The 22,946-nt window shown below is 37.7% G+C and overlaps 8 protein-coding genes across 8 annotated transcripts; 4 read left to right on the top strand and 4 right to left on the bottom strand.

Moving 5' to 3' along the window:
• Positions 1-3,073: 3,073 nt before the first annotated feature.
• On the bottom strand, positions 3,074-4,822 carry SAPINGB_P000461 (uncharacterized protein; the record flags this gene model as incomplete). Its single annotated transcript, XM_031995185.1, has 1 exon — positions 3,074-4,822. The coding sequence occupies one exon, from the start codon at positions 4,820-4,822 to the stop codon at positions 3,074-3,076; it is 1,749 nt and encodes a 582-aa protein (XP_031851076.1).
• A 1,868-nt stretch (positions 4,823-6,690) lies between these two features.
• SAPINGB_P000462 (uncharacterized protein) lies at positions 6,691-9,561 on the top strand (the record flags this gene model as incomplete). Its single annotated transcript, XM_031995186.1, has 1 exon — positions 6,691-9,561. The coding sequence occupies one exon, from the start codon at positions 6,691-6,693 to the stop codon at positions 9,559-9,561; it is 2,871 nt and encodes a 956-aa protein (XP_031851077.1).
• A 176-nt stretch (positions 9,562-9,737) lies between these two features.
• Positions 9,738-10,229, bottom strand: SAPINGB_P000463 (uncharacterized protein; the record flags this gene model as incomplete). Its single annotated transcript, XM_031995187.1, has 1 exon — positions 9,738-10,229. One exon carries the CDS (start codon positions 10,227-10,229, stop codon positions 9,738-9,740), a length of 492 nt encoding a protein of 163 aa, XP_031851078.1.
• A 262-nt stretch (positions 10,230-10,491) lies between these two features.
• Positions 10,492-11,418, top strand: SAPINGB_P000464 (uncharacterized protein; the record flags this gene model as incomplete). The annotated part of the gene is made up of 1 exon (XM_031995188.1): positions 10,492-11,418. The coding sequence occupies one exon, from the start codon at positions 10,492-10,494 to the stop codon at positions 11,416-11,418; it is 927 nt and encodes a 308-aa protein (XP_031851079.1).
• Positions 11,419-11,696: 278 nt separating this feature from the next.
• SAPINGB_P000465 (uncharacterized protein) lies at positions 11,697-13,604 on the top strand (the record flags this gene model as incomplete). Its single annotated transcript, XM_031995189.1, has 1 exon — positions 11,697-13,604. The coding sequence occupies one exon, from the start codon at positions 11,697-11,699 to the stop codon at positions 13,602-13,604; it is 1,908 nt and encodes a 635-aa protein (XP_031851080.1).
• Positions 13,605-13,899: 295 nt separating this feature from the next.
• SAPINGB_P000466 (uncharacterized protein) lies at positions 13,900-14,460 on the top strand (the record flags this gene model as incomplete). Its single annotated transcript, XM_031995190.1, has 1 exon — positions 13,900-14,460. One exon carries the CDS (start codon positions 13,900-13,902, stop codon positions 14,458-14,460), a length of 561 nt encoding a protein of 186 aa, XP_031851081.1.
• Positions 14,461-14,549: 89 nt separating this feature from the next.
• Positions 14,550-20,451, bottom strand: SAPINGB_P000467 (uncharacterized protein; the record flags this gene model as incomplete). Its single annotated transcript, XM_031995191.1, has 2 exons — positions 14,550-17,438; positions 17,488-20,451. The coding sequence occupies 2 exons, from the start codon at positions 20,449-20,451 to the stop codon at positions 14,550-14,552; spliced, it is 5,853 nt and encodes a 1,950-aa protein (XP_031851082.1).
• A 374-nt stretch (positions 20,452-20,825) lies between these two features.
• Positions 20,826-22,664, bottom strand: SAPINGB_P000468 (uncharacterized protein; the record flags this gene model as incomplete). The annotated part of the gene is made up of 1 exon (XM_031995192.1): positions 20,826-22,664. One exon carries the CDS (start codon positions 22,662-22,664, stop codon positions 20,826-20,828), a length of 1,839 nt encoding a protein of 612 aa, XP_031851083.1.
• Between the last annotated feature and the right edge of the window lie 282 nt (positions 22,665-22,946).

Here is a 22,946-nt window from a genome sequence, read left to right on the forward strand (position 1 = left end):
TTATAGTGAGTAAAAAATAAATTTTTGTCTTTATAAAGACAATTAGAAAACAAAAGGGCAAATTGTTTTTTCACTGATTAAACAAAACATTTCGATCCAAAATATTTTTTTTTTTTTTTTTTTTTGATTATTAACCCTTGAATTCAATTTTAAAAAGACATCAATAGATGATGAATGATACCAGTTAATATATATATATATAGAAAGAGAAGACTCCAAAAGAAAAAAATAAAAAATTTCCAATTCAATTAAGTTTTGTTTAAAATCCGTTATTGTGTAGTTAACCAAAAAAAAAAAAAAAAAATTAAAAATAAAAGATGACATTGTGAAGCCTACTAAGCTAAAGTCAGTCAATCAATCAATCAATTTAAAAAAACCTTTATTTAAAAAACAAATTCTTGATTAGTGATATTTCTTCAGAATAATAATAATAAAACAAAACAAAAAAAAAAAAAAAATGAAGTGGATATGATTATTATAATATGTCGTTTAATGATTATAAAGATTATAAAACAAATAAACAGAAAAAAAAAACAAAGCGAATCTGTTTTTTATTTTTTTTAATCATGATGATCATCTGTTGTAAGGTCTCACAAGTCTCTCTCTCTCTCTTTTTTTTTTTTTTTTTTTAGTTTGTTAGTTATTTGATAATTATCACTACTTATATAATTATATATATATATAATTATAAGTAGTTTTGGAAGTTTAGAATGATGAAGATAAAATGACATCATTTTTTTTTTTTTTTTCATCTTTACTCGGTTATTCTTGACACTTTAAAAAAAATAAAAATAAAAAAAAAACCGTTTTTTTTTTTACTTTTATATTTCTCATTTTTATATTTATTTCTTTCTTTCTTTCTTTCTTTTGGGTTTTATATTTATATTTATATATAAAAATTTGTGATAATATTGACAAAATTTAGTTATTTATAAGCATTAAATTTAAGTCAGAAAAGAAGATTATTTATGTCTATGGGTTAGGGCTTTTATATAAATATTTAGTAGTAACAACAACAACAAAAAAAACGTCTTTCGGGACGACCCGAAAATAAAAAAGAAATTTTTTAAAAATTTAAAAACGGAATCCGAGAATGATATTTTCTTTAGTTAAAAAAAAAAAAAAAAAGAAAAAAAAAAATAAATAAATTTTTAAATTTATTTGTTTATTTATTTATTTAATTTTTTTTATTTTTTTTTTTTTTGAAATACTTGCAAATTCTTAAAGGAACAAGATTTCCTCGGGGAAAGAAATATTTCTATTAATATTTTGAATATATTTCTATATATACACTTTTCTATTATATTGACAAATTTGTTTTATTTAAAAAAACAATTTATAAAAGGATCATCATCGAATAAGATATTTTATTTAATTTTTTTTTTTTTTTTTTTTTTTTTTTTTTTTTTGGTTGGAACTGACAAATATGATTTATATAGTTTGAATTTTGATAATTATTATATAAAATAAAAATAATTTAAAATAATTTAAATAAACTTACATCAGAATCAAATTTATATTTTTTTTTTAAATATAATTTTTATTTTCTCCCGTTTATATTTCTTTTTATCGGCTATCGGAGGCGCATAGATCGAAACAAGCCATTACCGGGAGGAAAAAAAAAAAAATGTAAAGAGAAGAAGAAGAAGAAGAAAAAAAAAAAAAAAAGGAGGTGGTGGTGCATTTTGGAAAAGACAGTTGAAAAAAAAAAAAAAAAATGATGCAATTAAAACCGAAAAAAACAGAAAAAAATAAAAATAAAAGAAAGTATAAATTTATTGATACTGATGTTAGATTTATTTTTTTTATGACTCTTGAATAATAAAAAAATTAAATAAAAACACTTTTTTTTTTTTTTGTTGAAAAAGATATATTTGAATAAAAACAAAAAAACAACAAAAAAAAAAAAGTTTTTTCCTGTTTTGTTTTTTTCTTTTCTTTTCTTTTCAATTATCCGATGTTTTCAATCATCATTTTAATAAAAAAAAAAAAAAGGCACTTCTTTTATTTCTTTTTTTTTTTCTTCTTATTCTTCTTTAATTTTTTTTTCTTAAACGGATCTTAATGGGTCAAAAGTTTATCCGTTTTTTTTTTTTTTTTTTTTTTGCATTCAAATATTAAAAATTATAAAAATTATAAAAATTATAAAAATTATAAAAATTAAATATTAAATATATTTAAAAAATTTTTAAAAAAAAGAGAAAAACTCAAATTCAATTTTCATTTTCATTTTCATTTTCATTTTCATTTTCATTTTCATTTTCATTTTCATTTTCATTTTCATTTTCATTTTCATTTTCATTTTCATTTGTTTTTTGTACAATAAATGAATCGGTATTTCTATTTCCCGTTTAAAGTTTTTCTTCTTCTTCCTTTTCTTCTTCTTCTTTTTCTACTTCTTTTTTGTATGTCACTTTGAAAATAAAATGAGGGAGAGGGAGAGGGAGAGACAATGTTGTATTCGAATACAACAGAATATTCTATCATTTAAGAAAACCAAATTTTTTTTTTTATTTTTATTTTTATTTTTATTTTTATTTTTATTTAAAGTAAACCAAGTTGTTTCACGTACAAAAAAAAAAAAAAAAAAAAAAAAAAAAAATAAGGGAAAGGAAACAAATCATGATCATAGTTATAACTAGGCTGTTCCCATACAAAATTAAATAAAAAAAAAATAAATTTAACAAAAACAACAATAACAAAAGAAAACCCTTAATTTTGTTTTTTTTTTTTTTTGTGCCAAGATATTTAAAGAATATCTCATCTATTTGGGGGGGGAAAGAAGATGGTTTGTATGTATTTATTTATGTATTTATGTATGTGTGAGTGAGTGAGTGAGTGTATTGAGATCTGATAAAGTAAAAAGTTTTTTTTTTTTTTCATGCAAGATGATACGCCGCGGATTTTAAAAAAATGACTTAAAAAAAAAAAAAAAATTGTCATTTGGGTACATTTAGATATTTACGATATTTTAAAATAAATAAATATATTAATAATAATGTACAAAAAAAGAAATTAAAAAGGACAAAACATAAGGAGCAAGTAAGCAAGGTTAATATTAATATTAATATCATCATCCATCAAAAGCATACTTGGAAACCCCCCTAATCTTTTTGCCATATGCAAAAAATAAATAAGGTACGGGAGCCATTGCTACCGCCAATAAACCTAATAATAAACCAGACCAATTAAGATGGATTCGATCAAACATAAAGTCTGCAAATAATGGAGCTGAAGCACCAAACATAGAACGTAAAAAGGTCAATGCAGCAAGAGCAGAAGCTGCAAACCATAAGTATGCATCTACTATATAATTCATAGAGGGGACCATAATACCCATAAGACCAAAGCCAGTGAAAATACCTGAAATAGTTGGAACAATCCAATGAACATGATCAGCATAATTTGCAGTCCAAAAAAACCAAAAAAGACCAATAGGGAAAACAAGAGCAGATAAAAGAACAGGTTCAAGACGAAGTTCTGGGTTAGACTTAACACCTGTTTGAAGAAGTTTCCGTTCATAGCGAGGTTCGAAAAATAAAATCATTAAAATGGCACAAAGAATCATACCAATTAGAATTCCAAGATATGGAAGCATAGATAAATTAAGAGCAAAATGGTATAAACCACGGAAAGCATATGGGTAAGATGAAAGACATAGGTAAAGAATAAGATAACAGAAACCATTATAAATTGCCAAAAGAAGAATGATGGGCTCAGAAACAAGCATGCGGAGAGGTCTAGTAATTGTTTTAGTAATAATTTCAGAAAGATCTAGGGTAACATTTTCATGAACAGCATGAACCCCCCAATTACCTGTACGTTCTCTAATGATTTGTGCCTTATGAACAAGAATAATTGGGGTATAAGTTTCTTCCATAAATAAAACAACAGCTAAAAGTGTTGTACCAGACATGATACCAGTAAGATATTCAGTCCAACGCCAACCTAAATAAGATTGAACAATAAAACCACCAACAATTGGGGCCACCATTGGACCAGAAAAGACAATTGCTGCAAAGATATTAATAGCAGTACCTCTTGAGATTGCACCAGTATTGGGGAAGATATCAGCAAAAACAGCAGCAACGATTGTAAGTGGTGCAGATGCAGAGATACCACTAAAGAAGCGACAAATGATTACAGTTTGAAGGTCTTTTGCAGTTGCAGTAGCAAAAGTAAAGCATGTAAAAAGAAAGAGGGCAATGACTATGGGGAATTTTCTACCGTAGAGTTCAGAAAGTGGAGACCAAATGATTGGACCTGATGCGAATCCTAAAACAAATAGGGCAATTGTGAGAGATGAGACTACATTAGCGACATGGAATTTTTCAGAGATTTCACCAAGGGCAGGAGAAAAAACTGAAGATCCCCATACGGAAGTAAAAGTTGTAGCACCAAGACAAGATGCAATGACGATTTTTTTTGATAATGGCCAGTTAAAAGGGTGTAAGGGATCATCAGGGCCTGTAAAGTCTACTCTGTATTGTTCTTGTTGTGGGAGTAGTGGAGGGTAATCTCTATCACCACCCATTGGAGGACATGGTGCATTTAAATCTGGGATTCTTCCAGTTAAAACTCTTGAGATTGCTTCTTGTTCATCTAAAGATGGCATTTCAGAAGCGATTGAATTTCTTCTTGAAAGTTGTTGAGGGGAAAAGTCTCCATTATTATTGTTATTATTATTATTAATATTATTATTATTATTATTAATATTAGCTTCGAGATCTTTTGAAAAGAATTTTTCAGGATCATCTATTTGATTTGAAGATGAAGATGTTGAAGACTCATGAGAGTCTTGAGCTGAGATTGGTTGTTGCATTTAAAAGATGAGTTGTTTTTGATATTTTTTTTTTTTTTTTTTTTTTTTAAAAAAAAAATAAAAAGAGGATTTTAATAGATTTTTATAATTTTTTTTTTTTTTTTTTTTTTTTTTTTATGTTGCCGACAGAGAGGGGAGAGAGTTTTTTTTTTTTTTTTTTTTTTTTTTTTTTTTTGATTTGAAATGTTGGAGGAGCAACAACGGCTGAGGATTTGCAGTTGGCAGTTAAAAAAACAAAAAAACAAATTAAATTAAATTGGCTGGTAGAAATTTTCATTTTTTTTTATTAGCTGTGAGCGAGTGAAGTTAAGTAAATTAAATGAGTGAGTGAGTGAGTGAGTGAGTGAGCGAGTGAGTAAAAAAGAAAAGAAAATATAAAATAGAAATAAAATATAAAATAAAAGAAAAGAAAATATAAAATAGAAATAAAAAATATATTTTCAATTAATTGAATTCAACAAAATTTTTTATAAAAAAAAAAAAAATAATTAAATTTATTTTTAAAATACCAAAAAAAAAAAATTAATTAAAGAAGAAGAAGAAGAAAAAGAAGAAGCCGTTGGGAATTTTTTATTTTTTATTTTTTATTTATTTTTTATTTATTTTTTATTTATTTTTTATTTATTTTTTATTTATTTTTTATTTATTTTTTATTTATTTAATTTATTAACTCATTAAATGTAAATAATCGGGGGATCCGGTTACATTTTTGAATTCCGACACCGAGAATTCTTTTATATATATATATATATATATAAATTTAAATTAAATGAATAGATGAATTGAAAAGAATTTTTATTTTTTATTTTATTATTTTTATTAAATAGATTATAATTATAATTATGATTATAATAATAATAATAATAATAAAAAGTATTAGAAAAATATATATATATATATAAAATAAATATGATTTCTAATATAAATATATATATATTTTAAATCATATTTATATATATATCTTCTCTTTCTTCTTCTTCTTTATGTCCACGGAACATTTTTTTTTTTTTTTTTTTTTTTTTTTTTTTTTAAAAAATTCTTTTATATTTTGTTGTTTCTCTCACCACTTGTTACCACTTGTTACCTCCCCCACCAAAAAAAAAATCAAAAAAAATCAAAAAAATCAAAAAAAAATATTTCGGAGTCCGTAAATAATTATTAAAAATTAGTTCAAGTGTTATAATAAGTAATCTAATGTTAAATTAATAATTATAAGTTACAAGTGTTAAGTCTTATAAATAAAATTAATTATTTCATTTTAACACTTATATCTTATATCTTATAACTTATAACTTATAATAATATATTTGTTACAACATTAGCCGTACACTTTTTTTTTTCATTTTTTTATATTACATTACACGTCATTTTTTTTTTTTTTTTTTTTTCAATCTCCAAGGTTGTTTATTTATTTAATTTATTAATAGACCATTACTTTTAAATAAATATTTATATTTAATATACTACGTAGTCGATATGTATACTCCCCCAGCTTAGCTAATATATTTTCAACAAGTCAAATCTCTAATCAATAAAATAAAAACCTCCTTTTTTCACAACCACCAAATCACCAAATCAACTTTTTAAACTATTTTTGCTTTTTTTAAAAAAAAAAAAATAAAATAAAATAAAATAATAATAATTTATAACATAAAATTTTTTAAAAAATAAATCAATTGGATTATTCTTATTCATATATATATAAGCTATATATGTATATATATATTTATATATTTATATTTATATATAAGCTAATATACTCATATAATCCATATATATACCCTTATCCAAAAAAATAAAATCACATTCTCCTTAAACAAATCTTAATCTATCACCACCACCACCACCACCACCACCACCACCCCATAATGCCACCTAAACCTCCTCCTCCTAATGAATCACCATTTACTAAAAACTTTTCCTTTGGAGGTGACTCTTCCTCATCCTCTTCCTCATCAACCCAACAACAACAACAACAACAACAACAACAACAACAACAACAACAATACTCTTTCCCTTCAAGAACTTCTCCAGCTCTTCCAATTAATGATGACTCTACTGACCCAAATGACCATACTGTAGTCTCTACATCAAGACCCCTTAGAAGCTACTCTGTAGCTGTCCCCTTCCCTAATGGCCCCTCTAAACAAAATGGAACTAATTCAAACTTACGCAAATCAACCCTCTCTCGCATAGATACTTCATCTCCTGACTTAAACCAAGATACTACTAAAACTCGTCTTAGAAGAGCCGCCTCTACTGCCTCTACTGCAAACTCTTGGGGTATCCACTCTGTCCCATCCATTCTCTCAGACTTTCGTAAACATACTTCTCATGCTCAACGTGAACGTCAGTCTATTGCCTCTCCCATGCTAACCCGTCCAGGACCAAACCCTCTCACAGGTAACCATCAAAGTGCTCTTTCTAAAACAATTGATGATCTTCATAAAACTCTCTCAGAAATTAATGTTCTTTCTCCAGTAGATGTTGAGAAAAAGGATTACTTTGATAATATCCCAATTGTTTCAAACTCTAATGAAAATATACAAAATACCCACCAATGTATCGATCACGATCACGATCATGGCCATACTCATGGTCATTCTCATACTCATACTCTTGATCATGATCATAATCATGATCATTCTCACTCTCACTCTCACTCTCACACTCTTGAACAACCTCCCTCAACCTACTCATACCCAGATCATGACTACCACACAGAACAACAACAACAACAACAACAACAACAACAACAACAAATCCAACCACCATCTTTAATTGAAAGAGTCCCTGCCCTGATATCTCTTCCAACTTCCCTCCTGGCCCTCGACTACCTCTGCCTTAAATTGGGTTTCCACGATAAAGTCCCCGCCTTACTCTCAACTTCCCTAGTAACAGGCCCCCTTTTATTACTCACAGGTATCCTCACTCTCATCATGTCCCGCGGTGGCTCCCCTGCTCAATTCTCCAAATCTGACGTTACAAATACCCTTCTCCTTGCCCTTGGAACATTCCTCCTCTTTTGGGCTTGCTCCCTAATTGGCTCTGTCAAAACTTGCCTCATCACTGCTACTCTCTTTAATGCCCCCTATCTCTTTCTCCACCCTCTCAACGTCCCTTATTACATCTACCTAGCACTACTCTTTGTAATTGACATGTTCCGCTCCCCAGCAACTCCAATAGACACATTCCAACCCCCTCACCTTTCAGCCCTTAAAACTCTTGCATGCTACCTTGCCCTCATCGTCTCTGCTTACTGTCTTCATAGACCCTCTGCAACATACTCAGGAACCCTCGCAATCATTCTTGGAATCATCATCATGGGTCCAACCGCTTTTGTAACAACTACAACTTACTCCATCGATGTCATTTCTCTTGTCACAATCACCTCAGGCTCCTTTGGCGTGTTTTTACTCTCCAAACGTGACCTTCACCCTAACCGCTTTAGCCCTCTTGTTAATACCTTTCTCAGTATCTTCCTCGAAAGCTCTGTCTTGCTAAAGGGCACCCTTCCTTACCGTGAAATGTCTTACAATGGCTTCGAAGCTCTTCTCTCTTGCATTCTTATTCCAGATAGAATATACCCACGCTCTGCACCGCTCTTTGACCCAACAAGCCCCCCAGAATCGTTGCGCAATTGGGGTATCATTGATTCTATTTTGGCCCACGAAGATACTAAAAATATTTTTTATTTCCTTCTTCTTAACTTTTCATTCATGCTTATCCAGCTCCTTTACTCAATTCTTTCTCACTCACTTGGGCTGCTCTCGGATTCCATTCACATGTTTTTCGATTGTTTAGCGCTTTTTGTGGGTCTCATTGCTAGCATTCTTTCTAAACTCCCGCCTTCTTCACGGTTCCCCTATGGATTGGGTAAAGTTGAGACTTTATCTGGGTTCACCAATGGGTTTTTCTTGGTTGGAATTTCTCTCGGTGTTATTGCCGAAGCCGTCGAGCGGATTTCTGCACCCGTGGGGCTCGAAAAAACAACCGAGTTGCTCATTGTTAGTGTACTTGGATTGGTTGTTAATATCGTGGGTATTTTTGCATTTAACCATGGCCACAGTCACGGAGGAAGTGGTCATTCCCATAGCCATGCATTGTTTGGAGGTGATCACCAAGATCATGGACATGATCATGATCATGATCATGACCATAACCACGACCACGACCATAACCATAGCCATAACCATAGCCATGACCATGGCCATGATTGTGATCATTCGCTTGAAAAAGACCATGGCCATAGCCATGACCATGGCCATATGGATGTTACAGAAAATGAAAACATGCGAGGTATTTTCCTCCATATCATTGCTGACACGTTAGGATCTGTAGGAGTGATTGCGTCCACTTTGCTCATCTACTACTTTGGCTGGGAAGGATTCGACCCTCTTGCTTCCATCTTCATTGCCATTCTCATCTTCATGTCAGCCATCCCACTCATTTCTTCCTCAGCAAAAACTCTACTGCTATCGCTCAACGATGGCCAAGAATATAACGTTCGGGATCTGCTCAGTGATATTTCTATCATGCCTGGAGTTGCTGGGTACACGGTCCCCCGGTTCTGGGCAGATGGCTCGCAGGTACGTGGTGTTATCCACGTCCAAGTTCAACCTGCACACGATTTGCCTAAAGTTAAATCGCGTGTTGAGGAACGTTTAAGCAAAGCAGGTGTTAAGGCATTTGTTCAGATGGAGCCCGAAGGCAGTAGCTGTTGGTGCCGTCATGTATAAAATTGGAAAGAAACATTTAAAAAAAAAAAAAAAAAAAAAAAATAGGATTATACATATATATATAAAGGTAGAAAGAAAAAAAAAAAAGGAAAAATAATAAAAATAATAAAAAGAAGAAATAGAAAAAGAAGAAAAAGAAGAAAAAAAAAAAAAAAAAAAACAGTATATATACAAGCTTAGTTATAGTATCGCTGGCCCCAACCGCCACGGCACGGATCGTCATTAGACCGGTCTTGGTCTTGGATCTGGCCACCAAAGTATCCACGACCGTATTGTCTGCCCTCGACAAATCCGGAGTCCAAGTCGATGGAAATTGCGCGTTCATCCAAGTATGAATCTTGCAAATATCGTAAAGCATGCAGTGTATCTCTATGGGACTCATATTCGACAAAACAGAATCCACATGGAGTACCCTTAATACGGTCAAGACCCATGATAATACGAGCTATAGATCCAGCTTTGGAGAAAAGTTCAAAGATTTGTTCCTCAGTTGTATAGAAAGATAAGTTACCAATGTATAAAGTACGTGTAGTTGAAAGTTTAGCTAGATCTCGTTTGGCTTCGTCGTTTCCACGGCTGGCTTTGTTGATAAAATATGTCGAAGGACCATCCAAGCGTTCTGCTGAGTTTCGGGCAAAAGTATCAATGGTGATGCGGGGTCGGGACATTTTTTGTGGGTTGTGATGGTTATGGTTATAGTTGTAGTTGTATGTTGTATGTTGTTTGTTGTGGTTGTTGTGGTTGTGGTGGTTGTGAAAGAGAATTTAATTTTGGGAAAAATTTAAAACTCCACGGACTTTTTTTACACACACAAAAAAAAAATAAAAAAATAAAAAAAAAAAATTAAAAATTGAAAAATAAAAATTAAAAATTAAAAATTAAAAATAAAAAATAAAAACTTTTAACATCAACAAATAATAAAAACAAACAATGCCAACGGCCCTTCAGAAAACAATCTTTTACCTTAAGGCCATTTATATAACTGCTGCAGTCATTGTCTCGGCTTCATATGGTGTTGTCGCGTCTATTGTCCTCGCGTTTTTCCGCCGTCGCGGATTGGCTCAGTATACAACCGGTAGACTCTTCTATTACCTGGCTTACCCCGTACTACGTATCGGGTTCCGGTTTGTCGATGGTGCCTCTGAAAATTATGCTCGATACTTATCATCTTCTTCATGGTGGTCTGGATCACCTGAATTCCTAAGACCCTGTGTCATTTTATCCAACCACCAATCGGCCCTTGACGTTCTTATGTTGGGACGTATTTTCCCTCCCTATTGTTCAGTTACCTCCAAAGCCAGTCTACGCTGGGTCCCATTTCTTGGATGGTTCATGGCACTAAGTGGAACTGTATTTCTTGATCGAACCAACTCACGTGCATCTGTAGCTACACTGTCATCAGCTGCAGATTCTGTTCTTGCACGGTCTCAGCAATCTGTCTTTATGTTCCCTGAAGGTACTCGGTCCGGGTTCAAAGTTCCTGGACTTTTAACACCACTTAAACGTGGCGCATTTCATATGGCAGTTCAAGCACAGATCCCTATTGTTCCCATTGCTGTTTCAAATACAAGTAACTTGTTTGATCCAAGTAAGAAAATGGTCCGACCAGGAACTATTAAACTAAAAGTTTTGGACCCTATCCCCACCGAGGGACTTACAAGAGAAGATGTCCCACAACTGGCTATTAAGGTGGAACAGATGTTGGAAGAGGCTATTAAGGAGCTTGGATATAGTGAAGTTTCTGGGCAGATAGATGGCGATGACGATGATGATCAGGACGGATTGGAGACCCCACTAGTTCAGCAGCAACAGCAGCAGCAACAACAACTGGAACAACTGGAACAACTGGTTGTTTAGTATATGAAAGAAATTTAAGTCTCCTAATAATATGTCCACGTGATCCTTTTTTTTTTTTTTTTTTAATTTTAAAAAAAATTTCAATTTTGCCGCACCTCAAAAAAAAAAAAAAAAAAAAAAAAAAAAGGCCAGCAGCTAAAAAAAAAACCATCGAAACTTTCATTTTCAAAAAAAATTTAAAAATTTATAAAATTCATGCAAATCCACCAAAAAAACAAAAATTTAAAAAATCTACAAAACTTTTCAAACAACAATTTTAAACAAATATTTCAAAAAAAATGATATCTTCACCAAATACTCCAGACTCAAGTAGTAGCTCTCGATTACTTAGAGAAGAAATGGAAGCCGAGGAAATGCTCTTTGATAGCTTCTCTAGCAGTTCCAGTACTAATAAAATTAAAAATATAAACAAAGCCCCGCCAGCTGCTCCAACCTCCGCACTCACCGCCGAGGCCTCCGATCTAAACGACCCGGATGATGCTGAAACCGGGTCCTCTGACGGGTTCCTTCTTGTCAAACCCCACCGTAATCGGAACCGTCATCATACCCCACATATCCCCCTATCAATGCGCTCCGCAGATCCTCCGTCAGAAAACGGTAACACCAGTAGTAGTAGCAATAACAATAACAACAACAACAACAACAACAACAACAACAACAACAACAACAACAACAACAACAACAACAACAACAATACAAGTAGTACTGGTACTAACAGTAGCAGCAGCGAAGCAGATGACGAAGCTATTACTCGGACGGTTTTGCGGCGCAAGCAACAACAGAGACTGGAGCGCAGCAGTAGCGGCAGTAGTAGCAGTAACAACAGTAGCAAACGAAGCCAGCAAAGCCAGCAAAACCAGGAGCAGGGGAAAACTAGCTCGTCACTGAAAAGTAACTCTGCATTTGCCGTATTGGAACTCGATGACTCGGATCCAAATAACTTGTCGTCTTCCAGCTCTCAATCTCACCAATTGACTGAGTCCCGGTCTAAACTGCAAGACCTTGATCAACAATCGCATCAAACCCCTCAAACAATAATTAAACGTCGACGCAAACCGAAATCCACATCCGCACCCCAGCGCGCTCGTTTAAAACCGTTGTTATCGGCACTACCTGGGAAAAAGACTTCAGCGCGCGATTTATTTACTTCTGGTGGAGAAGTCACCGTAACTGCAAAGCTTAACATTGAACCAGCAAATATTGCAGAAGCTATTCTTTTGCTTGCTCCATTCCTTTACGCTATCTATATCCATACCCGCGGTGCAAAGTTTTATGCAGCCAAAGATGACTTTGATCAAACTTACTCGCTACTCAATTTGGCCGATAATTCTACAGGACTTTCACACTTGTTCCACTTGCGAGCGTTCCCGCAATATAACTCGGCATTTTTCATCTGGCTTACTCTTCTCATCTTTGTCCTGGTAATCGGGACCCATAGGGAAGCCTCCATTCTGCGCAAACCACCCAGCGCCTTTGTTGCAGTCTTCAACTCCTTTTTCCCCCACATTCTCTACGCTGCTATTCTTCCTCCCCTCATATCCCTCGCAACAAACCCTCAACACCTTGCCTTTTTCCACACAAACTTGCTTTCTGTTCTTGCATATATCCCCTTCTCAGGGCCAGAGATTCATATCCTCTCGCAGCTCCCTCTACCAATTACCCATGCCGTCTCGCTTCGTAGAATTCTTTGCGCCCTCGTCGAGCCCACCCTCTCCGGAGTCATGGACCACGTTCTTGCAATTCAAGATGTCCTTGCTCTTGTTGCTCAAAACTCACTCTCCCAAGTTGAGGCCTTTTTACTTGCAACTTTGCTCGTCAATCTTTTCTACTTTGCCTCTTTTAACACCCTCAAATCCCCCTGGCATGACCCAGCCCTCACTACATCAACAAATTTCCCCAACCTACCAGACAAAATCAAAACCCAGCTCTATGTCGCTGGTGTCCCAGCAGTTATTCTCAAAGCCCTCATCTTTGGTGGGTGTCTCATTGCAATCTACCCCACCCTCCCCCTCGTCTTCAAAATCATGAAGACAGAAAAACTTAACGCAGCAAGACCATTGTCTCAAGAAGACAAGGCGCGCGTCACTAGGTCTCAGCTCAAGGATGCAAACAAGGCCTTGGTCATTTACATTGTTGCTGCCATTGCATCTGTCCTCGGACTTTTCCTCTACATTGATCTCCCCTGACCTTTCCTCGGCCTCAACTTCTTCTTCTTCTCCTCCCTCAACTTTTTCCAAATTCACCTACCCAATCTCCTTCATTTTCCAAAATGTCCTCTTCCCCTCACAAGCCACTACTAAAGCCCACTTATTGATTGCCGCATACTGGCTCGCCATCATCGCAGTTACCATTCCTACAGTCCAAGCCCGTTCCGGATCCTGGGCTCACCTCGATCTCCGCCGTAAAGTTTGGCACCTTACTGTCGTCGCTTTGTTTCTCCCTGTCGGCTTACCCACCCACCCAACTTTTACTAAACTCGCCATGGCAGCCGCAACTTTCCTATTCCTAGCAATTGAATTCCTTCGTGTCACAACAATTCCTCCCCTTGGCCCACAAGTCCACCGAGCGCTACTCCGCTACCTTGACCCAAGAGATACATGCGGTCCAATCATCGTTTCCCATACATACCTCCTCATCGGCATCTCTATCCCCATGTACCTCTGCAATAGCCCAGCAGGTATAATCTGCCTTGGCCTCGGCGACGCCGCTGCCTCTGTTTTTGGCCGTATCTACGGTAAGCACCGGTGGTCTCTCCCCCGCGGAAACAAAAAATCGGTCGAAGGTACCCTCTGTTTTGTAGTCGCTGCTGTCACTGGCCTTTGCCTTTACAAGTACGCAGTTCTCAAAACTCTTTACCCATCCGTATACTATGGCCCAGCTTATGTTCTTGACTCATATAACCCGTTTGTCAAGGCAGGCAGTTTGACCTTCTCCAAAATGGTGCTTGTTTCAACTCTCACTGCTCTGCTTGAGGCTTTCAGTTCTCTCAATGATAACGTCATTGTACCTCTCTACATGACTGCTCTTGTCCAGTTGTGTTAAAAAAATAAAAGAAAGAAAAAAAAAAAAAGAAAAATTAATTAATTAAAAATTACACAATTATACAGTTTAATGACATCTCCCTCCCTCATTCAATCGTAAATCTCAATCGGAGGCAAGTGATCAATGGCATGCTGCCAGTTTCCACTCTCTAACTCATGTGCAAGCCACTGTGTCGGGAAAAATACAAGATTCCCGCGCACACCCTGCACAACCCGCCCTGCAATGCTTGGCTGGAACACATCGTCCGCCGTTAAAACGTTACGTGACGACCGTCGGTTCTGGCGTCGCCGACGCAACATGTCTTGGTACTTTTCCCGCTCCATACGGGCCTGCTCCTCAGCCTCACGACGAGCTGCTTCCCGCTCACGTCGCCGGGCTGCAGCATCCTCACTTCCATCGCCTGTTTCGCCCTCCTCACCTTCCTCTTCATTCGCCGGAGGCTCCAACCCTGCACCAGGTGCTCTATTCAAATCATTCGAGCTCATTGCTGACAAAACTTCCATCTCATATTCACTGCGCTGTGTCTCAGGAATATTAATTTCGAAAATGTCTTCCGGTACATTCTGACCCTGGTTCTCGGCAAACCGCTTAAACAGTTCCTTGAATTCAATGTACTGCTTCCACGATGTCACTTCGTCATCAGGCTGGCAATGGAACACCTCGCGGTACAACAACGTGTTCTGGTCCGCAACCCGCTCCCACATGTCGTAGTAAAAATCCGGAGACAAAGGGTCCTGGAAACTGTACGGATCAATAGGCGAAAAGAATTGAGGAGGCAGCGAGTCTCCAGTGGCTGCATGTGCTTGGATATTAAAATTATGCGCCGTGGCCCCAGGTGGACTATTAGCAGGTGTGTGTATTGGCGAACCATTACCGTCCATCGACAATGACGGTGACAAGTCATCCAAATCCCGGAACTGAAACACATGGTCGTCTGCGTATGCGTGTTGCGGGAAAAAATGCATTGAAAGAGGTTTCCCGCCGTTTGCAATCAAGCTAATGTCATCAAACGTATTGGTTTCCTTACGCCAGTTACGCGTCTGCAAGTAATAGTATAACCGACGCTTAATTTCCGTCACATTCGACAGCATTGCATCAAGCCCAACATCGTTCATCATCTGCTCAAAATACTTGTGAACAACACCTTCCATGGAATCCGCATCTGTTGGTGCCATTGTCGTCATGACTACCCCCATGTGCTCCATTGCTTCGCGCTTACGGAACTTGTCAATTCCAAGCCCTTCAACATCCAGACGGTGAGTCTCATTGCCCTGCACACGAGAATCATTACTAAGAGGTTTTTTATCGCGCAACCCAATGTTCTCAACACCTGCCAGGTGATTGAAACTGTGCAACTCCATACGCTGTGGGCGATCATCTGTAGAGAGAGAGCTTGCCCGAGGAAGACGAGACGGATCAATGCCATTTGCCATCTCCATAATGTTAGAGTCACGCGGGTCCACCATTTTTAACGTCGCCGCTGATAGTTCTCGATCAACAAGATGGTCAATCATTTCCAACTGGTCAATGTCAATGCCAACGTGCTCACGCATAAGACGCATGCGTAAAGTATGTGGGAACCTTCCAACCCGGTACGGCTTGCCTGCCATTACCGACTCAATAGTATCAGTGTCGCGAATAATCGACGCCACCTCCGAATCACGGTTGCCACGCATCGAGCGTTCATTGATATTGGCAGACCCAATGATGGCAATACGGTCGTCAACAATCATCGTCTTGCAGTGGATATACAGCTGCTCAGTCACAAACTGTTTCTTGGGCCCAATCTTACCCCACTTTCGTAGAGAAAAAAATTGGATATAGTCTTCTGGATTGATATTCTGTTTAAACAGCTTGCCAAAGATACTGTTGGGTCCATGACTGATTGTAAGATACTGAAACTGCATAATCATACGCACACTCAAACCATTCTTCTCGTCAATCTCGCTCTCAAATCCAGGCATGAGCGGAATAACAACAACACACTTCCAGTCTTCATTGTTGCGATGGGCACGAATAATACGCTCAACAAGCGCATCGCCAATTCGGTTCTGAATTTCAGTGCCTTCGTAGTAAGTGGATGAAATGAAAAACTGGTTTTCAATATACACAAAATGTTCAGAAGATTCAATTGCTTTCAAATAGGCATTCTGAATACTGTGCTCGGGCTTCTTGATGCCAAGCGACCAGAAACACGATGAGCGAAGAATCTGTACTTCGCAAGTGCCCTCCAAATGCAACGACTGAAGCTGAATGGGTGTCAAGTCTGCAGGAGGAAGTAATAGCGGCGTGAAGCGCGAGGGCCGCTTCTGCCGAATAAGATAGTTCCAACGTTGCACAAAGTGCCGGACCAAATCACGGGCAGCCTGGCCAGTAACCATCATGTGAACATCGTGCCAAGGCATGCGTGGCGTCTCGTTACGATCATACATATCTTCATAAGGCTTATCCAAGCTGTAGAAGTCGCGTTGACGAGGATTCGAATAGTCCTTGCCGGGCCATATTTGTGTAGGTCCTTTAAACTCACTCTTTTCGTTGGGGTCGTAAAATGCAACTGGACTATCGTCCACCAAAACATGCTCGGCTGTATCCCAGCGGCCAAAGCACAAGTCAATGCCTCCAAGGAATCCAATGGTGTGATCAATCAAGCATAGCTTTTCGTGGTGGGCCCAAAAGTATGTATTTTGTAGCAGCTGATTGGGAGACCGCATGAGGTAAATGTTAGGATGTAGGTCCAATAAAGAGTGTTTAGTCCAGCTAGAGTCAATGGGGACTGTTTGGCCAACGTTACGATAAACAATGACAAAAACCTTAACACCCTCTTCGGCCTTGCGCTTAAGGACACGATCTAAACGCCATTCCTGGTTGCCATCAGGAGGACGGCGCAAATAGAGTTCAGGAGAAAGCCACCAATCGTGGATATAAATGACATCCTTGGCCATGTCCAATGCAACACTGACTGTCCAAAAGTAATCTCTCTAAAAAAAAATGTTAGTATTGCACCAGTCAAATAATGAAATAACTTACAGCATCAACAAACCATCTGGCTTGTACATTTTGTCTGACAGGAGCAAACGAATGAAATCGATGGGGCTTACTCCAAACAGTTCCTTCCTTCATGTGGTTAATACTATCAACCCACAAACTCAATTGACGCTGTGAAGTGGCAACAAGCTTCATTTTGCGTTCGCCATTTTCAACCTGGAAAGTGAAACCTTGATGAGACTTGTCTGTGGTTTCTTCCTTTTCTTGAGGCGGGGGTGCGATGGTTGCACTGCTACCGAAAGTAACGTTAAAATCAGGATCGACCAAAAAGACCTCGGAAACGTTTGCTGATGAAATATCATTGACACAAACAATATATGATTCTCGAACAAGATACCAACGAGAAGTATGTCTGTCAATCATTAAAGAAAGCTCATTGGGCTTCCAATGTGAAACTCTCCAGCCCATAGATGCCGCAGAGGTTCTTAAAATCAAGTATCCCTCTTTGCCATGGTATGAGTTTTCAGGTGCAAGTCGAATACTCATATTGGATAATTCAAGAAACTGGAAAACACGATTGGCTTCAGGACGGAAACGCATTTCTCGAAGTAAATCCAAAATGTACTTTTCCACACTAGAGCGAAGCCGTTCGATGAAGGCGTCTCTTTCTTCTTCATTCTCTTGAGCATTTCCATGCCCCCCAATGAAAGAAGGTCTGTGCACAGCGTGCAAGTTGCTGGCAATAGAGGCTGTTCTATGAATACGACGAAAGATATTGCGTGAGTTTTCAGAAGCATTGGAGCCCAACGATAGGATTGACCCACTGCGGTCGGATGAAATTGAGTGACGAGATCGTTGTTCGTCTGCAATTGTACTAAGATACTGGGAGTGTGTGTGATGATGCGGGTGTGTGTGAGGGTGTGGGTGTACCGAAGGGGCAACTGGAGCAGAATTAGGCGCATGGTTGGGAGTGGTTGCATGTGAAGAGGATGCCACGGGAGCAGATCCAGGTGTTTGCGCGGCTGAGGTGGGATTAGAATGTATGGGAGTGATTAAACTAGCAGTGCGGCCATGACGCGCTAAACGTTCTTGCTGATACCGTTCTTTAATCATTTGGTCCGCAACGTGATGTCTACTGGGGAACTTTGGAAGCTGAAGCTTCGTGCTGAAAACATTTTGGAAACTCAAAACTTTTAAACGCGAGTGCATTGCAATAAGGTCTCGGTATTCACGAACAATAGACCAGTTTAAGCTGGTAGACCCAGAACCATAGCTCAACTCAATCGAGTATTTCCGATTCTTTTCATTAGGTTTAAGTGTAATGTCATTAACAGAGGCTTTAACGTGATGCAAAAGAACAGGAATACGTGGAATTCCGCGGTCGTCCTTCAAAAAGGACATTGGTATAATCATGGCAGAGGGTGTGCCAGAAGCAAGCTCAGAAATCAGAGCGGTGTCATCTTCAGGAACTTGGTCCTCGGTTCGCTCTTCCTGTTTCTTTTTCTTAAACCGACGTAAAGCATTCCTAACGTCTTTCCAATCAATAGCCATGCTTGGTGGGTTGTAATCCATTGAAAACAAGGTATGACGACGTGAAAATCTTTGGGGATGTTCTCCAGCAACTTCAGATTCTGGATTTTCAGCATCAGAAGGTTGGCGTTGCATGTTATTGTGGTGACGACCGGCATGAGCAACTCCCGAACCTGTGGAAACGCTTGCACCAGCGGTACTAAACGTCGCATACCTGGGCAAAAACGTACGCCTGCGTTTAAATTCAGTTCTTGGAGAAGTTGCTGTAGGAGAGGGGTCATTTTTAATGTGATCCAACTCAGTATCGGAGTGTGATTCTGGGAGATTATCTGAAGGTTCAGCAGGTTCCAATTTCCTAGGGTCGTGTTCATCAGAGTGGCGACTTCTGCTGCGAAGTCTCAAGCGGATAGTTTGTAAATCTGGGCCATCATACAAGCCAACATCCGATTTTGACCTAGACTTGTGCAAATGATGTGATGTTCTCTTTGATTGAGATTCTTGCTCGCCATGCTTCGTCGATTTTTTCAAAGTCGATGAGCCGTTTGCAACACCTGGGTCTACTGAGTCGTCGATTGTAGGGTCTACATTAGCTGGAGATGACGGCCGAGACTGAGCAGCTCGAAATATGTTGGAGTTGAAAAATTGAGACTTTCGCTTTCCCTTCCCTTTGTCTTGATTATGTTGTAGTTCGGGTGACGGAGGAGCCGGTTGGAAGGTTTCCGGGGCTTGACCATCAGAAGAGCCAGGAATGTCTTGTTTAGGTGAACAATCATTATCCGGATGAGCCAGTCCATCATCAGCGTGAGAGGCGTCTTTTTGGAATTCCTGGTGAAGCAGGTGAAAGCGATGGTATTTACTTTTAGGGGATCCCGGCGGGGTATTCAAATTAAGGTTTTGCAAAGCATCATCAGTTGCTTCTGTTGCGGCATCCATCTGAAGCGCATTTGCAGCCAAACTTAGATTGTTTACTGAAGAAGACACTTCTTCAAGCTCTTTAGAATGAGATGTGGTAGAATTGGTTCCATTTGAAATTGACAATTCAGGATTCATGGTGATGGACTGATTTTCATTTGTAAGTGAGGAGGCTTGGTCCAAAGCAGTGGCTGTTTTGGTTGGCATTGCTACAGTAGATGTTGTTGCAGGTTCCTGAAAAGACAAAGAAGTATTGGTTTTAGTTTCGACGATTAATGGGGATGTTGACGGAGTATTAGAAGTGACAGTTTCTTCGGTAAAAGAGGAGTTCAGTCCATTAGTTGATGAGGGTGAGATGGTGCCGTTATTAAATGTGGGAACCCCAGCAAAGGCATGAGATTCTTTTCCATCGTGTAGGCCATTCTGAGAAACAATCAATAAATCTGAATTTTCCAAATGAGTTGGGTCTTGTTTTTGTTTTTTTGTAGATATGGTGGGCCCAGCGTCAGAAGATGACAGCATTGAGCTATCTTCTTGTTGTTGGGATTGATGGGGTAAGGTCATGATCAGGGGGTTTTTACAGAAATGACATAGTGAAAAAAGTAAAAAAATATTAAAAATGACGAAACAAGAAAAAATTCAAAGATTTCAACAAATTTCACCAAATTATTCTCTAAAGTATTGTTGAAAAGTACGTTGATAGCAGTACACAATCCTTGTGAACAAATTTCAGGTTGAAAGAAATGAATATTTAAAGGTTAAAGGTGGCAGACTAAAAAAAAAAAAAAAAAAAAAAAAGGCCAAAATAAAGTTGTTACAAATATATATATATTACACTTTAAGTTGCATCTTGTGTGTATTTAAAAAACGTGCCATTAATTATACCACTATATATAACTTTATCTCTATAAACGAAAAAAAAAAAAAAAAAAATTTCCTCACCGCTTCTCTTCGTCCTTCTCTGGCTTGCCTCCAAACATCCCGGCAATGTTACTTTTGATAAATTTTGAAGTTGGCACCGAAAATACTCGATCCAGCTCTTCTAGAGACAGAGCCTTGGTTTCGGGTACAAACAAAAATACTAGCACAAATCCAATTACATTCCATGCTGCATAGTAACCAAACGCTCCCTGGGGTTTGAATGCTTTAAGCAGCGCTGGCCAAGTCAGCGACAGCAAAAAGTTAAAGCCCCATAGTGTAATTGTGGCCATCGACATACCCACGTCACGAACATGCAGTGGGAAGGCTTCAGCCGAGTATGTGAATGGAACAGGTCCCATACCTGGAGAGTAAAATATGGCATAAAGGTAAATGCCAAGTGTAATGCAACCAACCCGAGCCTCGCGGTGCGGAATCCAAAAAGAACAACCAGTAAACAACAGCATAAGTGACAAGAATGGTAGCGTAAATAGTACCAATGAACGCCGACCAAACGTGTCAATTGTAAAAACAGCAGGTAAAGCAAACAAAAAGTTCAAAATGCCAAAGCCCATGGAAACTAAAATACTGGTTTGGACGGAATAGCCAGAATCAGCAAAGATTTGGGACGAAAAGTAGGCAATAATATTTACACCACAAAATTGTTGCATAAACATGACAATTTGTGATGCATAAAGAGCTCGGCGGTTTCGGCCAACCTTAAAGATATCAGCCAGAGGATTGCTGCCTTGATTCATCTTATCACTAATGTCAGTCAAAAGATACATGTAGTACAAGTCTCTGGCAGCCAAAATTCGATGAGATCGATAGCGGCAAAGCGACCTGTAGGCATCTCCAATCCGATTCTTCTTTAGATACCAACGCGGGGATTCAGGAACAAAGTACACCTGCAAGCAAACAAAGATGGGCGCTACAACAGTCGACCCCATCATAAGTCTCCAAGCCACAGTTTCAGACAAGTTACCTCGAGGCAAAAACACAACATCAACAATAAAGCCAAGCATGATTCCAAAAGCAGTCCACATTTGCCACATCATTACAAATGCACCTCTGGTCCTTGCTGGCGCACACTCTGCAGAAAAAACAGGAACTGTAGACGATTTTGGACCAATACCCAGTCCCAGTAACAGTCGAGCTAAAAACATTTGGACCCAGCTATACGTAAATGATTCCCAAATGGACGCTGCACCAGCAATAAAACAGGAAAGGAAAATCACGCCTCGTCGGCCCAAAAGATTGTTGAGTGGACCAGTAAGGGCACATCCCAGAGCAAAACTGCACAAGTAAGGTGCACCAACAACCATTCCAATCAGCCATTCAGAGTTCTTCATCTTATCCATGCCAAACTCCTTGACAAAGTAAAGCTGAGCACCATTGATAACAGTCTCATCCATACCTTGTACCACCGCACACATGGCACACATAATAGCCATATAATATAGAGTCAAGGGTTGCCCTGCCCACTTGTGATTAACTTCCTTGTCGTAGGCCATAAGTTCGTCTTCTTCTAACTGATCAGTGCTGCCGTCATATGCCAGCATAGCCCCCCGTGCAAAAACATCAGCTTCTTCTTCTAGTCCATGTTCTATCGCAAAGTCAAATGCACTTTGTGCCACTTGGTCTTTGGTGAGTCCTTCAAAGGGATTGATTTCTTCTTCATCTCGAACTGTTTCAACATGCACATGTTCTTTCGCCCCTTTTGAATCGTTTGGGCCAAGTTCTGTGCCCTCGATAGTACTACTATTGTTGATGTGTTCTGCAAGCTCGGCTTGTGTTTTTTCGGGGATGAGTGCCGAATCTCTTGCTAGTGTGGAATTATTATCGGTAAAATTTATCATTTTTATATGTATAGTAAGAATGAGTGAATAGATTAATAAATTATGAAGGAAAAATTAAGAAAAAATCAAAAGAAATTGGAGAGCTATTTATATTTTTGGGATAAACTAAACTGGGGTAAGAACGGCAAAGCCTTGATCTGCCGCTCGGGTGGTTCTATAAAAAAACAGAGTTGCTATATAATTTAAGTTTTCTAATACTCAAAAATTTTTACAAATCATTTAGAATGTAAAAATAATAATTCACTTTTTTTCTTTTTTCTTATTTTTCTTATTTTATTTTTT

The sequence above is a fragment of the Magnusiomyces paraingens genome (assembly GCF_902498895.1).
Source record: "Magnusiomyces paraingens strain CBS 517.90 genome assembly, contig: contig1, whole genome shotgun sequence".
Classification (NCBI taxonomy): Eukaryota; Fungi; Ascomycota; class Dipodascomycetes; order Dipodascales; family Dipodascaceae; genus Magnusiomyces; species Magnusiomyces paraingens.